The sequence below is a fragment of the Caloenas nicobarica genome, chromosome 2, assembly GCF_036013445.1.
Source record: "Caloenas nicobarica isolate bCalNic1 chromosome 2, bCalNic1.hap1, whole genome shotgun sequence".
In the NCBI taxonomy this organism is placed as follows: domain Eukaryota; kingdom Metazoa; phylum Chordata; class Aves; order Columbiformes; family Columbidae; genus Caloenas; species Caloenas nicobarica.
Genome location: NC_088246.1, coordinates 111,079,391 through 111,097,696, shown reverse-complemented (window position 1 = coordinate 111,097,696; position 18,306 = coordinate 111,079,391). Strand labels below are relative to the sequence as shown.

General features: G+C 41.3%; 1 protein-coding gene across 1 annotated transcript in view; it reads left to right on the top strand.

The window, feature by feature from the left end:
• RAB31 (RAB31, member RAS oncogene family) overlaps positions 1 to 18,306 on the top strand; it is a 66,140-nt gene that overhangs the window by 22,654 nt on the left and 25,180 nt on the right. The window contains 2 exon segments of the mRNA XM_065628406.1: positions 5,713 to 5,792; positions 8,402 to 8,483. Of these exon segments, the coding sequence (XP_065484478.1) occupies positions 5,713 to 5,792; positions 8,402 to 8,483 (162 nt within the window).

The window sequence follows — 18,306 nt, the reverse complement described above, 5'->3', positions numbered from 1 at the left end:
CAAAAAAGAAGGGAGAAACTCATGGGTTGAGATAAGAACAGTTTAATAAGACAACAACAACAACAAAATAATATACTACTAGTACTACTATATATAAAATAAGCAATACTCAATGCAATTTCTCACAAACTCGGATCGTGCTGAACAGCCAGGCCCGGAAAGGAGAGCACCCGGGTCCCAAACAGCCAGTCGCAGTGATGGAGCAAAAAGGCAAAAGACAAAAAGGCCAAAGGCCAGCTGCAAAACGGCAGAATAGCAAAAGGCAGAATTCCAAATAGAGCGGAACAGAACTGGACTGGAATGGCGCTAACTAAACTAATGGAACTAATGAGCCAGAAAAGCTGACTCCGGTTATATGCGGAGCATGATGCTAATGGTAGGGAATATTTAATTGATCAACCTGGATGTCAATGTAGGTGCTATCCTGTTATGTTTTCTCCCAGCTGCTATCTTGCACCTGCAGCTGGACAGTTGAAAAAGTCCTTCGTTTCCTTGGCAACAGCCAAGACATCAGTGAGTTCTTAAATTCTTTTCATACTGACTCCAAATCACAGCCTAGCTACTGAAAGAAATAAGTTAGCACTTCTCAGGCAAAGCATGGGAAACCTAGTGTGTTATCTCATTATTCTTGTAGTAAATCCAAACCAAAATACTGTGCTAGCTGCTAATAAGAAAAGTTTCTAACTGCATGAAGAAAAAATAACTCTCAGTTAAACCAGCACAGCATGTTAAACCCTCTGCCTGTAGGTCATGTCTCAATGAATCTTGGTTATTACGAGAAATCCTTTGGAGGTACAGACATTTTTAATTTGTAAAAATTTGTACAAATTGAAATACCATGGCTTGAATCTTGGCTTTGTCTAAAATGGTGGGAAAACTTCCATCCTTCTGAAGGAGCCATATGTTCGATCCCTGTTTTATAGAGATCCGTTCTCCTTTAGTCCTCAATGCAGATTTTTGTGTCACCCATCTCCAGGGTGTCTCAACACACTTTTAAAGCTGAAATGGGAAGTTAGTCATGAGATCTGTGGTGGTTACAAGCCAGATGTTCTTTTTTTTTTTTCTTACTTGGCAAGTGGGAGGGCAGAAGGCAGTTTCTTCAGTATGTTTGTTCTTGAGGTGCTGTTTCCTTGTGTGAAATGCTGTCTAGTATTCTCGTTTTATTTGGTTTCCAAAATCCAAGAGTCATGAAAGGATTTTTGCATGGTTTATCTAATTTTACATATAATTAAAAAGCCCTCTGTGTAGTCAAGAAAATTCTGTGTAGTCAAGAAAAAAAGAGCTGTTGCAGCAGTGTGCATAATTATAGGACTGCTCTTTAGTCATCAGTCACGATATGTGTGGACTTTTTGTGAATTCAACATTTATTGCATTTCAGATGTAAAATGAATTTACAAGAGGAGTTTGGTTTGCACAGTGCAATAGGACTTGACCCCTCTGAATTTATTAAAAGCTATTATAATATCAAGACTAAAGACTAATGTCCTAATCAGGGATGTGTTTACAGAGTAGTATATTTCCCTTCAATTTGGAAAAGTGCTTGGAGGCCTGAGCTCTATGGTTGTGCAAAGGTATAAAAGAGACATCCAGATTTAAATTAAAGAGCTAAATTTTCCTGCATTAGCTTTTTTTCTGCCAGGATGCACACATCTGGAACAGTGGGCAGAGGTAATGACTATTTGTAATTGGGGAATGGTTTTCTTTTTAAATATATTGCTCATATTGAACTGCCTTTTTTTTTTTTTTTTTTAATCTTTCTCTATGCTGCTGCAAATCAGCCAGAAGAAATCAGCAGCTCAGTTGTTGTTTGCCTGCAAATGAGTTGCCAGCATCCTGTAATTTTGCTGGCTTGAAATCACCGTCTCATCTCCTTTAGAGTAATGTGAGCTGAGAAGAGGCAAGTGGGGTGGTTCTCTGCGAGCAGGAGTGTGGGTCGAAGCCCTGTTTTTTGCAGCACGGTGCTCTCTATTCTGGTGCTCTGAAAATCCTCATAAATCTGTGGGTATAGGACTTCAGAGGAATAGAGAATATCTTTTCAGGGTTAAAGAGTAAAAATCAGCAACTGGTCATGCTCGCACTAGTTCCTTGTATTTATCAGAAACATCTGATTACAGCTTCAGATTTCCATATCCATTTTGCTGACCAGTGAGAGATTCTGAAGTTGTAGGTATTTCTTCTGGTGAACTAATAGTGATTCAGTTACTGTAAATTATGTTTACACCCCTCTCCTTCCTCCCCACCCCACTCCACCCTGTTTACTTATATCTGTACAATGCATTTTATAACAGATATTAAGGTGAGTGTGCTATGAGGCTTATGAAGAAGGAAGGAGAAAAGCAAAATGTGCAGTTGGTTCCATGAGTGGCTCATCAAATGCATTGTGAATATCTTGATTCAGAATAATTATTTTATATTTATTTCTTTCTTGCCACTCCTTCCTCTCATGAAGTGGTGTACTCTTGATCATGATGAGTCAGCTAGTATGGTGCTGAAACCCTTGGATTTCTGATAGATACGGATTTTTCTGAGGAATTACAGGATCTGTTACTTAACGTGCAGCATAACTCCTGAGGACATGTTCTCAGTTTCTGAAAGTTGTGCAATCCACTCAGCTCAATACCGCTGTGCCCTTTTACATAAGTCAAAATTTTATTCCTTGGTGTATGGTTGCTGTTATATATACACTAGCGTGGAGTAAAAAAAAAAAAAAAAAAAAAAAATGCTGGTGAAAAACGGAAGTTTGAGAACTGAAAAATGAAGTCATCTGCATGCGTGAATGTTACCCAGGCATGTGGCTCGACAAATCTGTTATAATCCTCTGAAGAAAAAGGGACAAAACAAAGATGATCATCCCCATCAGATGTTAGAAAAATGGATTTATGTAGAGGAAAAATATATAGCAAAGGACAAAGCAGATGGTAGCAGGAAAGCTTTGTACGGCCTTAGTAAGGAGGCTTAATTAAATGCATTGCTGAGAAGTGAATTCCTTTTCTACTTCTTTGAAGCGACCATGCTTTCATTGAATTCTGCGAGATACCTGAAAGGTATCTTCTGCTGACAATAGGGAACTAAGGTCTGATTAGTCATAAAAGATACCTATTATGTTTTCAAGTTGTACAGTATTCATCCACCATGATTTGCTTTAGTTTCAGGCAAGTGTCTTATTTGACAGACGCAGGTATGGTAACATGGACTGAAAATTTTCTGAAGTGGTTTTAAATCCTGCATTGGAATGATAATCACTGCCTTAAGTAGGAAGCCTTTGCTTTTTTACTTCCTTCCCCTCTGTGCTCTAATTATACTCTGGTAGCCAGTAGCCGGCTGTTTGTGTCCTCCAGGCAACAAAACCAAAGCCGCGAGTGCTTGTTTCACCTGAACTCCTTGGTGCAATAAATTGCCTGGCTCCTGGAAAGCACTGCCTGCAACAGTGGTCTTCCTAAAGACACATTCACTTGTGGTCCAAGTCCATCGATTTCACTGAAGTTACACCAGCGGTGTGTTTAGCCCTCTCTGTAGTCTAAGCAACCCCAGGAGCAAAGTGCAGGAATGCCTTTAAGCTTCTTGGTGTTCCTGGCATGTGCTTAAGTTTAGCCCTGCTTGTTGCGAGAGATGTGAGGGCGACAGAAACTTTTGAAGTTCATTTAAAGCTAGCACGAAATGTTAGTAACAGCCACAGACTGAAAGATGAAGAGGTAGGAGCTTCCAGGAAAATGAGCTAAACTTTAGTCCATGCATGTGGTGTCATGTCCCTGTCAGAGAACTGGGCTTCTCTTGCTCAGGAGCTGGAACTGTAGTTGCCCTTCCGAGTGACCTGTCGAGGGAGCTGAAGGAAGTATTATAGCTGAAACTAAAGCATCGTTGGGTCACGGGAGTCAATGGCGACTTTCAAACGTGGTGGCAGAAACTCTCTGTCCCCGCTGTCCCCACAAAAGGGAAATTTAATTCCCTGCCCCCAGTGGGTGGTTGTTCTAGTTTCTCCACATTTAAAATCCAGAATAAGAATTAGATCCTTTGTTTCAGCAGAGGACTTTTTTTTTTTTAATTGTGTTCTGCCATCCCAGTCTCGTAATTATACAGAGATGTCACCTGGAATTGATAATGAAGGCAAAATTTGGGAATAGCAACAGGATGTGTTGCTGCTATTCATGAAAAGCTGCGGGGCTGGTTTTAAACACTGCTTTTCTCTTTGATCTTTTTTTCCTATTGATTGAACACAGTAGATAAACAACCGTCTGTGTAGCATGAGCATTTATTATGGCTTTTAAGCTGACTAAGGACAGCTTTGAATTAAATATGAGAGTTTAAATGATGGTTTTCTATTAAGTGCTGTCTATAAAGACTTCGCTTCCAGTGGCGATAACAGTTTCATTTAAGTATGGTGAAAGGAAATCTAAATATGGGCATTCTTTTTCTTTCTTATTCAAAAAGAAGAATAAATATTGCAAAATTGATTACAGGAAAGGCTAAGGCTTTTTTTTTGTATATGTAGTTATGTGTGTAGTGCTCTCAACAAACTATATTCTCTCATCTTGGCGATTTTCACGATGTTTGCGTAAATTAGTCAAGTGTCTTAAAGTGTGGATACAAATGGAACTACCAGGTGCAATCTGGTAGTTTTGCAATCACTTCCAATGTAATTAATAGAAAACTTTCCATTGACTTTTTAATGAGTTAGATTGGACCCTGGTCTGTCATTGTTAATGTCTTGGAAAGGTCAGGATCGATTTCCTGGCATCCTTTTTGTCTCTAAGGAGGCTCTTTGCAATTCTGTGGGAGACATAGTGATATTGCTATTTCTCTTCCTTGATAATTCCCTGTATAATTTAAGTTCTTCTATCTACCATCCAAGGCCTCGTGGAATAACAGAGACAAACCGAAAAATGCTGTATGTTGGGGAAGCTGTTAATATCTTAAATGCCTAAAATAGTATTTCTGTATAATGCCAAGCTTTCCCCCCACCCCTCCCAGGTTATTCTGAGTTTTGTTCCGGTACTGTATTGCTGTTATTTTTCCTTCCTGATTGGGAGAGGGGGTAAAAAAAAAGACAATTCCTGCGAATGTAATACATTGCAGTGTAGAGAGCAAGTTGTGTTGCATTTAAAGTAATGCTGTTCCGCTGCAGTCCAGTAATACAACCTGCACAGCGATAGCTGCACATCTCTGGGGATCCAAATCTTTGGATTCCTGCCTTTTCAAAACCACCTGCAGTCTCTGTGAAGTTTCCACCAAGCAGGCTTGTTTATCTCGCCATGAAAAGGTCAGTTCCACTCAGTGCTGTCAGTGTACCAAAATGTTGGCTTTAGTCGTCTGTTTTGGAAGCATGCTTGGGCTGCCCTTGCAACAGCCCTGAATGAAATAGTTTCTCTGGCTTTGCTGGGTAATGCACCATGTGTTTGAAAACACAGGATTTTCTTGTAAATGGCTGTGCTTGAAGATCTGCAGTCCTTGCAACAAGACTATAAAATCCACCCCAAAAAATACAAGGCTTGGACAGAAGGGAGTGTTGTGAAGAGGACCGGGGAACTGCATTCACAGTGCTCACATTTGAATAGGATAATCCACGTGCTCGCCTTTCTTTTGAAACATTTAACCTGCCCCATTTGCCACTAGAGAGGATTTAATTTCACGAATAATTATTTGACTATTTCTTCAGGTGAAGTATTGCTATCTAGGGTCTCCTGAACTCACTGTTATGCTTTTCTTTATTTTCAGGATACTGGGGTTGGGAAATCGAGCATTGTTTGTCGATTTGTCCAGGACCACTTTGATCACAATATTAGTCCTACTATTGGGTGAGTACCAAGCATCATATCTTTTTTCTTCTGTATATTTTTTAACTTGCTGCTCCCTGCTGAGTTCCTTTCTCTGTCTTACTTTCAAGGCTCTGAATACTGCATATATATTTTTTTTCTCCAGTTTATCAGTCTCACTCAACTCTTTACTCCTCTTTAATGCCTTTCAGCTTATGTTACCTGTTAAGAGAGTCCAGGCCTGCCTCAAACCAGGTCTACTCTGCTCTTGGTGTTCTGGGAATACAGAGGGGCCTTAAACTTGCTATATTGCAGCATACTCTATTATGGAGAGGCTGACAGAGCTCTGCCATTCTCCTCCTGTGAATAGTGTCTCTTGAAATAGTCTCTTCCCTGGGGCTCTCCAGAACCACACTGTATTGCCTTGTGTTATGCATGGCCATGACCTCCAGCTCTTCTGTTTTGTTTTCCTTCACTCATCTCACTCCAAGAGATTCTTAGATGTCGGTCTTAGCTGATGTCCTTTTTGTCTTGTCATGAGCTTCTCACTTTAGATTGTGTTTCGATCACAGGACCTCAGGATTAAAATCCCTTTAGTTTCCCCTGGTCAGTGAAGTATCAGAACTGATCCTCAGAGCTTAAGGAACCAAAACCTCACAAGCCAAGAGGCACAATGACCAGGGCACCTCAGAGCTGAGTAATGGCAGGAGAACTATGGGGACCCCTTAACATACCCACATTGTGTGTCCTACCAGGCTGGGCTGGAACATGGACATTGTTCCCAGGTGTGGACATGCTTTTGTCTAGGTTTAGGATGTGTCACATTATCCTGCCTTTCTCAAAATAAGGGCAACGCAATTTAAACCAAGTATAAGTAATTCATATCTATTCTTTGTTAAAAGCTGCCAAGCTTCCATGCGTCACACCATCAGAAGCCTATTAGTCTGTAGCCGACTTTAATTCAGAATTTTTTTCTTTTGACGTCGTAGGGACAAATCTGCGAAGTCCAACGTTACCTGGAAAATTTTGAATATTCTCGATCTCTTACAGGAAAGGAATCTAATATGTAATGTTCACAAAGGAGTAATGTGGGTAGGAAGGGCTGATCTGGCTTGTGTGTTAGAGCTGTTTTAAATGGTTCGTGAAGGATGGTATCAATTGCTGTGTGTTGGTCAGAGGATTAGACAATTATCTTCCAAAGCTCTGCCTTTCGATGCATGAAGGAGCCTCAGCTGGAAGCTACATGTTCAAGTTCCAGGACAATTTTGAGCTCCTGAAACTAATGAATAGAGAAGAATGGACAGAGAGGCAGGAAGCGTGTAATGGATAACATTACTGACAGAAGGATGCTTGTTTTCAGTGAAGGAATTGATGGGAACTTGAGTGGTTTTTTGCTTCTAAATCATCAGCAGCCTTTTTCCCTGAGTAGTTGTTGTTGCTAAGTAAATGTCTTCTGCTCAAATGGGAAAAAATCCCTTTAATTTTCATAATTATGATAACAGAGGGAAAATATTTTTCTATTTGAAGACTAAAATGTGAAAGCTAGCTTGCACACAGGCGATTCTACTTGTCTATATAGGTAACGATTTCATTTTTAGTTTCTTCCAAATTAATCAAAAGTTTAAAATGTAAAATCTTTGCATTCTGCAGTAGCTGCTGCAGCTCTGAAGTTCCTGGTTTTGGACCTGCTAAGTGTTGCTTAATACTTGGAGAAGGAGAGCGACAACTGAAAGCACACACCCTGAAAACAGAGAAAATGCTACTTTTTTGATTTCCGTAAGAGTTTTATAAGCAGTGCAGCATTGTTAAATTTGAGCAACTTGCAGATGGCTGTAGAGGAGAACTCTGATGTATTGTTCTCAGGAAATGTTTTGATCAGTTATATGCCATTTGATGTCATTTGGTGCTTTTGTAATGACATGCATTGTATCAAATACATTGTTATGAGCCAGGAAAAAAGTTACCACAACATAAATTGTTCAGCAGTGTCCAGATAGGATGGGGGTAAAAAAGATCTGCCAGAGTTCGGCAGTCTCCCTGCCAGCTTACAACTGAAATGATGTAATCTAAAAAAGCCTATAAATTTGTAATACTCTTTCCTAAAAGAAGAAAAATCACACTGTGAAAACATAGACAAATTGCATATCCTACAAAAAATACAGGAAGCCACAAAGATTTTTTTCATTTGAGTTGAGAGAGGGAGAAACTTTTTTCCATTTGTTCGCCACGTGCATTCCAGCAGGTGACTTTTCTGTTCCCTGGTGAACCAGTCGCCTACATTTACTCGAAAAGTTGCACATGTGTTGCCTGGTATGATGGCAGCTGATGCCTTTTTCTCAGGTCCATATCACCAAGAAGACGGAGCTAGCTAGCATCAGGAGCTACGTGTGAGCGGCAGGAGCATTTGTATTCCTGGGGCCATGCACAAATGCCCTCTGAACCTCAGAGGCTTTTCCCTTCTTTTAAAATACATATATAGGTATCAGATCTTTTATCTGAGAAAAGGGAGACTTTCACTTCCATAGGCATTTTATCAAGGTTTTGGAGCTTCCCCATATACAGGCTAACCCAACAGAACTAGCTAAGGTGTAAGGGTTGCATATGCAGAGTTTTGGTCACGTTATGATTTTCTGCCGCTTCCTTCTTTTCAGAGCATCCTTCATGACTAAAACTGTGCCTTGTGGGAATGAGCTTCATAAATTTCTGATCTGGGACACAGCTGGTCAGGAACGGGTGAGTTTTACTTTGCAATATGTCATTGTTATCCTGGTCTCTTTTAATGTGTTGGCATAGTTTTTCTAAACCTTTCACTTTCAGAAGCCTTTGTAAGTATAAATCTACAGAATCTCACGTATACAGGTTCCCATTTCATAGGTGGGGAAAATGAAGAGGCAGGCTGACCATACCGCTTACCTAAAAAAAAGAAAAATCCTGGTGTGAATTATCAGCCACTTTCCTGCAGACAGCTGAGACAGTGCCCAAGTGGTCTCTGGCTCCCTTTGGTTTCATCAGATTTACGTGTGGCAGCTTTTGTTGATATTGGAAAGCACTTCCAGCACCTGGGCTGGCAGGTGGTCTGAGCTTAGGTGGTGACTTCAAGGTTGTCCTGAGTTGGGACATTGAATATCAGCATGGGTTGTGTCTGCTGTTGTTATTGTGGAAGTTAGCACAAGGAACTTGAATGCCTTAGGGTTTTCATCTTGATTTTTCACGTATGTGAAGTGAATTGCTCAATTTAAGTATCTTTTCCTTTGGCTTTAAAAAAAAAAAAAAGGTAACAGAGTTTATGGGCATTAGTTCATACTGACTGTGTGTGAGCCTGGTTGGTCATTTGTTTCTTTTAAGAGCCTCAATGGCAGTATAATGCAGTAACAGGCTGTAGAACTGTAGAGTTCTCTTAATATACACCGACATTTACCTTGAGAAGTTTGAAAGAAATGGAAAAACCCATGCACATATTTTAAAATATCTTGAAACATTCTTATGAAATTGGGCTGTTCCTGTTCATAGAAGAATGTAGCTATGCCCATGTTAGGTTGGAGTAAAATGAGATGCTTGTACAGGCTGTAATGTCAGTCCTGATACATTCCACTGTATTCTCCATACCTTGTTTGTGAATTGTGGGCCATGAAGATTTTTTGCTCTTCAGTGCAGGAAATGCTTGTGCTTATATTTACAACTTGCAGCATGATGTAGAGTGGCCCTGATGAAATCTGTTGCCTTTTAGCAATTCAGTATGATATTTACGATGGGAAAACAGATCTTGAAAAACATATTTGAAGTATAGCATAGTTCTTTCCCTTGCATCTTGTTTGTTTGATTTCTGCATGGTCTGGAGATGATAACTAATTATGGCAAGAGGTAGCAAAGGTTCAGTTTTCTTTCCCATGGTTTGAGTTTTCTTTCTTATTCTCTCTCTCTTTTCCCTCTGCTGCCCTGCTCTGCTTTTGTTTTTGGTTTTGGTTTGGTTTTTTGTTTTTTAACTTTTGCTCTTTAGCTCAGAAAACTCAGTTCTTCTTGTTTAGATGTAAGTATTGATCTATTTTCCCGTGTAATCTTAAGACTTTCGAAGCTTTTTTTAAAAGTAGGTAAATACTAATAAAGTCATATTTACTGAACTAAACGATGCCTCATTTGAGGCAGGAAATCTGTGACTGAGCTCTGACTCTTGGACGCAACATCCATCCTTCCCATCTAGTCTCTTACGTTTCCTCTCAATTTTTTTAGGGTTGTTATTTTTCAAACATCTGCTTTCCCTTTTTTTTTTTTTTTTGTGTCCAACAATGATGGGCAGTTACTGTCACAAATTGTTAAACTGCTCAGAATCTATTACAGGTAAGTTATGTTACAGGTTTTCATGTGTAATCAGGAAGTGTAACCCCTTTCTGTGTTTGCACAATGTATTCTCAGTCTTTCATTAGGACTCTTGGAAACTGGGGTGATACAGTAAACAAAGTTGATGAGTGTTGAGTGCTAGCTGCTGAGGCAGACAAGTTTCCTAAGATGATGTCCAGACTGTTCCAGGTCTTTCTCTGCCCTAAAACACCCCAATTTTACAGCTAAACACATGATCCTTGTCAATAGCTTATTCACTTTAATTTGTATGTGGGATTTTGGTTACTTTACCTCGTGTTGCCCCTTCTGATCTGCTGTTCAAGAACAAATGTCCCGCCCCGTTTATTTCTTTCTCGTTGCCCTCTGAACAACAGTGATGACCCAAAGCTTCCAGCCTACCCCAGCCTCTGGGCCTATTGCTCTTTCTTGTAGTGTACTAGTAAATGTCTTCCAAGTGGTGTTTCTGCTTTGAGAGCTGTTGTCCTTCCCTAGTTCTTTGCGATTTCTGTTGAGGCTTTATGTTCCCCTGACAAAGTCTGGAACTTTTGTCAATGCCCCTGTTGTCTATACTGCCGATAATGGTGTTTAGGCCTTGGTGCTCTTTCAACATTGCCTTCTTTTGGCTTTGTTCTTCAAATGCAAGGCCAAACAAAGGACTTGAGTGTGTGTGTTCTGGACTCGGGGCACTCTGTGCTTCCCCAGCTGTGCCAGCTGTTGCTGTGTGTGCTGATGTGCAGCCCACCCTGTGCTGCTGCTGCTCCCCATTGCTTCACAGCGGAAGAGCCTGGGGTGAGATTTAGTTGAAGCCTTACATATGCCCTGAAAGTTAAGCTCAAACCTAAACCATGGTAGAGCAGGCAAGTGGAACAGCAGCTTCACTTCTGTGTTCCTTGTTCATGAGTTTCTCCATTTTCGTGAGTTTTCTCCTCGTTTCTCTTGAGTTTCTCTTGGCACCAGAGCGGGAAACTGCCAGCTTGGAGAGCGTAAAGAAACCACTCTTAAATATCTTAGTTGCATGCCCTGATTTAAGCAATGCCCTGTGAGAACCAGCCTTCGGTCAGCTGGGAGAAACTGGAAATTCCTGCGGCTGCTTCTGAGAGGGAGCTGTGTCCTGGGTGCTCACTCAGCCCCCTCTTGAGGCGTTAAATCAACTTTCAGATAGCCACTTGTAACACATCGCAAGCCTTTGGAAATGCTGGTCAGTGTTGGGTTTAAAAGCTTGTAGGAAACACCTAAGTTAGTTGAAGCACCTTAATACACAGGCCAGCCAGCCTGGAGAACAGATAACTTCTGATTCATATGGATAATGGATATAATATTTTATTTATCTCATGTAAGGAAACTTGGAATTGTAGGCAGAATAGAGATGGAACCAGAATTGCCATTTTGGGGGGAAAAACAAGCAAACATCACTTCTGCAGAATGACAATAATGCAGCAGAAAATGGAGATGAAAAGCGTTTCCATCATAGCCTTAGTGGGAGCGAATACTCAGCGTGCTTCCTGGAGGAGACCCTGGGGAGGGGTACGTGTGTCTCCGGCAGCTCTCACTGTGGAAAATTCACATCGTACTTCATTACAAAAGGAGAGAGCTTCTTAATCCTTTAATCTTGTTTTTCCTTTTCCTTTTTTTTTGGGTAGGGAAAACCTTAAACTGGCAGCACACTTAATAAAATCCCCCTACTTTTCTGTGCCTAAGTACTGGTCTCTGCAAACCCGGTGTCATTGTGTTGGTGTGCTATCAGACAAGCTGTTCTTCAGAGTCGCTTTCCCTCCACCCCACTATTTTCCCAATGTCACTTTTTTCCCTATATCAGTTTTTCCCCCCATCAGATTTAAATTGTTGCTGTGGACTTCAGAACTTAAATGCACACAATTATGTTATTGTTAGCAAAGATTCCCTCCCCTAAGAAGAGTCTCTTCACAAGTTAGTTAATGATGTTTTTATTAGCATGTATTTTGGTTCATGATGCCCCGAGTAGCTTCTAATTACAATGCTTTGTCTGAATACCTTGGGTGGCTGCCAGCTTTCCATTTTGCCAGCTGAGAAATATTGTAGCAAATAGTTAGGGAGCCTGAGGGCCATGTTTCTAGGGCAGGAAAATTTATCTCTGTCCTTTTTAAATTTACTGTGGTGAACTCCAGGATTTTTAATTTTGTTTAATAGAAGGAGCTTCAATTACTTGAGCCCAATTTAAACCTTGATGGGCATTACCTTGAGTTGTGGGGTTTTTTTGATCAGTTTGTTTAAACTGCTCCACTTCCAGGAAAAGGCTGACCCATGAGATATCAACAGCACTTTATAGCCCCCTCTTTTCTGAGTGACAGTAGTTGTCCTGGTGATTCAGAGGCAGCGTCACAAGGTAGAGGTGAAAATGCTCCTAGAGAGGAGAACTTGTCCTTGCCGCAGTCTTGCCTGGGATGTTTCCACTAAGCTGAGCAACCTTATCACTGAGCTTACGGGTGCTTCCTCTGAAACCGGACTATCCTGAGAGGAGTTAACACCAACTGTCAATGACTTAAATTACTTCTGCAGTCAAGATGTGGCCTGAATCTTGCTCTACAGGTGGTTTTGTGTATGTGGTGTAAGGACCTCCCTTACAAGGACCTACTGCGTGCTGGCTGCAAAGAACAGCAGTGATTTGGTAGTGTGTGCGTTTGTGAGAGCACAAGTGGCATTGGAGCTAGCAGTGAATATGCTATTTTTACTGTTTTTAGAGTGAACTTAAACCATGATAAATCTTTTAGGAGATGCATGTGAATGTGGTTTTTTTTTAAGCATCAACAAACTTGTAGCGTGTGTAGCTTGACAGTGAGCTGTGGTTTAGGTGTAGTGTCATTTGCATCCTTTGTTTAATGATTGTAAACTTCAGAAGGGCTAAGCACAGGTCACGTCTGTGATGTTGCAAAAGTTTGTTTTCTGCCTGTTTAAAATACCTTCAAGAGATTATCCTGAAATGTTGGATTTTTTTCCCCCTTCACTTGAATTCTTACACATTTGAGAAAAATGCTCTTTCTTACATATATCTTCTTCATTTTAACTAGCAAAAATACTTGCAGGCTAGAGACAGATAGATCTTTCCTGATTTATTCAGCTAAGACCTGGGATCTCAGCCTTCAATCATGGAGGGAAAACTACTCAAGGTTATAAAATGCTAAACGGTATCTGATAGTGGCTTCCATGCATAACATTTTTCCATTAGCTCTTTGCCAGCTGAGAATGTCAGGAATTTTATATCCCTCCCTGTGCTACTTCTTGTGCGAGAAGCTTATGTTTCAGGATAATCTGTTTGACGCTTCTGGTTTTTGCCTTCGCTTCTCTCCACACCCCAGATTTTCTGTTAGTTGGCAGCCTATGCCTTGAAGGTGAGAGGAATGGGGTGTTTAAATGCCCAGACTAGGGCAAGTAGAGGAGTAGGTACTATTCATAGTATCATAAAATCATACAATATTTTGGCTTGGAAGGGACCTTCAAAGGTCATCTAGTCCAACCCACTTGCAGTGAACAGGAGTATCTTCAGCTAGATCAGGTTGCTCGGAGTCTTATGCACTAAAGCCTTGAACGTCTCCGGAGATGGGGGATCTACCACCTCTCTGGGCAACCTGTTCCAGTATTTTACCAACCTCATTGTAAAAAATTTCTTTCTCATGTCTAACCCGAATCTCCCCTCATTCATCGTGCATGGACTGCTTCAGTGAGCTCGTCCAATGCAGATGCAGTGGTGGCAACCTCTGGCTCTTCCCACGTGGGTGCTTACCTGATCCATGGAGGCAGTTGAGGTGGCTCTCCTAAAGAGGCTGGTAGTAATGTGTTTCTCGCGCTGGTCTGCGATGCTCTTCATCACAGGGACCTCAGCACGTCGGGTTGTAGCAATAGAGGTCAAAGCGTGAGGAGGAATGTACTTCAGGTGGGTTTGGGGACAGGACTGAAGTGGTTTGTGGGGGTGATGTGGCAGTAAGGGCTGAGGGCAGGAGAAACAAGGCACCCAAAATCACCTGCAGAGGGGCTGGGGGTGTGCTGCTGAGTGAGGGGACAGAGGGGCGTGAAGGTCCTAGTCTAGAAACGTGGGTGTGTGTGATAGGAAGGGGAAGGAGGTTGCAGAGCTCTGTCACTGCTCGCACACATAAGCAGCTAGCAGAGAGCCAGCAGCTGTGGCTGTCCTTACCATTAATGGCACCCAGATAAAGAAAGGGTAAGGATCTCTGCCCTGGAGAGGAGCCAAGTGGTTTGGTCTTGACCGCTCAGGTGCAATGTACGTAGTCAGAGGAGAGCTTCTCAAGAACGGGAATGAAATCTAGTCAAATGATTGCGGCTGCCAGGAAGCAGATCTTGCACTGTGATGCACCTGCAGGTGCTTGAAAAGGCACCGTATGGAAAAATCTTAGCTGAATTCAGCCCTTGATGTGAGAAGGTGCGTGAGCACTAGTCTGGTTCTGCTTACTCTGTGCATCCTTACCCTTCCCAGCCATGCTTGTAGGCAGCATTATAATAATTTTGCAGCAAGAACAAATTATGCTCTTTACAGTCTAGTATAGTAAAAGCAACCCAATAGAGGCGCTGTGGGGATTTTTAAAATCTTTTTTATTTTTTGTTTTGTTTTTGTTTTTTTCCTCTTGGCTGTGCAGTTTGGAAGAGACAGCCCTGCTGTGGCAGTAGGCCAGTGCTGGGGTGTAGCACTACAGGATGGTGCAAAGAGCTGCAGGCATGAATTAGTGTTCCCTGGTGTGCCTGGCAGATTGAACGAATCCAGACTGTCTTCAGCAGCATTTAACAGCCCTATATAAATAGGCAGGAATTGGAGGTTTTTATTTCTGTATTTATTTGGCCTCTGTTTTGCTTTCTAAACCAGTATCACATCAGATGTGGTTAAGAGACTTTCACTGCTACAGCTCGGGTGTGATTTATGTTGTGTTCCCTTGAATTTGTTTTTCTCTTCGAAGCATTGTGATATGGCTACTGTGGGTTTTTCTTCTTCCCCATTCTGTACTGTTAGTACAGAGGAAATGTGAAGAGCATTACCTATGACCAAATATACCCCTCCATGATGAGATACGCAGGAAACAGAAAGCAAAATGTTGGAGAGATTTTAAATTTGTGGTAAATTCCTTAATGGCTGGTTGGTTCAATGATTCCCCCCCTGCCCCCCCCACCCCGCCCCTTGCAAGGGCAAAGCTTCTGTTGACTTCTGTTGAGTTGGCCAGATCAGGGGTTACAGAATCCCAAAATGCTCTTGGAATCAAAGAGAACAATTCTGGTTATGCTGAGCTTGCATTTGCACCGCTTAGGACTGAATTTTTCCTCTATGGTTCAGGGCTGTGCAGCTGCAAAGGAAGGGCAGCTTTTATTTGGATCCTGAGAGTAAAAGAGGACCTGCTTTCAGAGGAAATTTCATAAGGCACATGTGGCCTCACTTCTTCCTTTGTGGCAGAGATGATGAACCACAAGTGTGAAGTGGACATGTTGGTAGAGGAGCAGGAGTACGAAGGTGCTCTGCACCTGGTTAGCATTGCACCAGTACTTTTGTGACTCTGTAGGTATATAGGACATGGTGTAGCGTGCTCTAAGGAAGAGAGTCTTAAAAGTCTGCATGAAGCTACACAAGTCATTGATTTTGTTTTTTTGGCACGTCTTTGGTAAAATAAGTTTCTTATTTATATTTTGAATCACCCTTTTGGCCTCGCTGTAGCTGTTGAATTGGAAAATGTGCCCCTACAACTTAACTGTTGCGTTATGTAGGTTAATGGCCTCAGCCTCACAAGTTGTTATCAATGCCAGAAAAGCAGAACAGGCTCATGAGTGGTGAAAGTGAGTCAGTATTTGCAAATAGGCAAACTTTTTGTGGATACTGAATGAGAGGCACAGGACTGAAAAGAGGTTGTAGCATGGAGGGTGTCTGTCTCCCAAGTAACAAGCAACAGGATGAGAGGAGATGGCCTCAGGTTGCACCAGGGAAGGTTCAGATTGGATATTAGGAAAAATTTCTTCACCTAAAGGATTGTAAAGCACTGGAACAGGCTGCCCAGGGAAGCAGTTGATTCACCGTCCCTGGAGGTGTTTAAAAGACGTGGCACTTAGAGACATGGTTTAGAGGTGGACTTGGCAGTGCTCAGTAATGGTTGGACTTGATGATCTTAAAGGTATTTTTCAACTAAAATGATTCTATGACTTATAATTTTCCACAGTAGGTGAGCTGTTAATGACAATTTACTTGTGATACAGAGACGGAAGGTTTTCCCAGTGCCTAGAAGGACGTGGTGGAAGATGGTAGAATAAAAGAAGGAAATGGTGGGGATGAAAATCAGTAGTATAAGTAGCAAGTCCCTGTACCTTTAGACTCCCAACAAAAGTGTATGCTGTAAAGTTGTGATTTTTTTTTTTTTTTTTTTTTTTTTAACTGAGAAGGAAAGCCAACTGTGAATGTATTTACTGGTTAAAGGATGATCATGTGTGTATGATGCAGCTGTGAGAAATGTGTTAGATGTTAGGGGAAGTGCAGTTAATGCTGTTTCATGTCTAGAGCGCTGCATACAAACCTGGTCACCGGCAGTCAGGAAAGACGAACTGAAGCTGGACAAGGTGCAGGGAAAGGCAATTAGACCCTGCCTTCTCCTTGCTACTTTATCTTCAGGCTGGAAGAGCCTGGTTTAGCAGACTGGCAAAGTTAAGACTGAAAGACTGCTCTATATTCGTATTTCAGCTCAAGGCAAGCATTGGTGCTTGAATTTTACTAGCTCAGAGTGCAATTAAGTTACAAATAATTCAGTCTTTAGGAATTCAGAATTTTATTAACTGTCAAATTAATGTGATCCCTGTAGGAGTCGCATGGAAAAAAATGGGTGATTTTAGGCTGGACCTTGATCAGCTTTTGAAACGGGTTAGTCGTGTGGTCACTCGTGATGCTTGGAGCTGACAGATGGCTGTTTGGGGTCTTTATTTCCCTGTTTGCCCAAGGTGATGTGAGGTGCTGCTGGCTGCAGGTAGGGGTGACACCTGCCAGAGCTCCGTGCTTGGTTGTGGGTTACAGAGGGGCTGGCATCCCTGGCAAGGTGGGCTTGTGACCTGGGTGTCACTGTGGTAGAGCCCCGGGGGTGGCCACCTGAGGGCTTTGGGTGGCCCTTCTGGAGAAGCAGAGCTGCTCTCATGCCAAATCTCAAACTGCTCCTGTTTCTGCTAATTTTCTCGGGAATTACTGGATACAGAAATACTGAGCTATGAAATTGAGGTTATAGACATGGTAATTTATAATGCAGAAGGTAGTCCTGTGAGATTTAATTTTGTGAGCTGCTTTTTTGTGTGTCGCTTGTTTTGGGTATCTGTCCCACATTTGGTCCTTGGCAGATGAAAAATGTGCACATTAGTATTTTGTATCCCTTTAATTAATTTTGCATGACTCTCTTTTTCCAGGTAATTAGGCCAGGAAAAGGTTCAAGAGGAGTTTGCTTTTGGGCACTGATTTAAAAGAAAAAAAAGGCCTCAACTAAACATGATTATTTGCATAATATTTTTACTAGTATGTTTGTGATATTGGAAAATCCATGCTCATAAACCACCTTTTTAAAGAGTCTGTTATTAGATCATGGAACTTACTCAGAGTTACAGTTTTTCAACCCCTCTTGATACATTTAGTGTTGCAAAGAGTCTTTTTCTGTTTTCTTGTGGACAATAGTGATTTCTTATGACTGGGACATAGTGTATCATCATGTTCATTTATTAGACTGTACAAAATAACAACAAAGGAGCTTTAATTTTGGTTTTATTTGATATTCTGTACTGCTGTAACTGACAATAGTTGTTACAAGTGTACTTTCAGTTGTTCCTAAACAATTTCAAAGTACTTCTTTTTCCTCACAGACCATAGGAACTTGCATTAAGATGCATTGTAATCTCACTTTAGTCACTTTGTCCAGTGTAAAATATGAAATCTTGAGTGTCAGGTTTATCCAAACAGGAGTATAAACTTAGGTGCCAGATGAAATCTATCACTTGACATTTAAAAAAAAAAATCCTGAGGCTACATGCCCAAATATGGTTGAAGTGTTTTCTCCTTTTAAAATGCCTTATAGCTGAAATATTACTATAGAATCATGAAAGAAGTAACTGTCCTGTCAGCTGAGTAAGTAAATATTAATAGATTTTCAGCAGAGTAGGGAGGTCATACTTGCTTGTTAACAACAACTACTGAACCTGAGTGCCTTTCAGAGGCTGTTTTCTTTCCGCACCT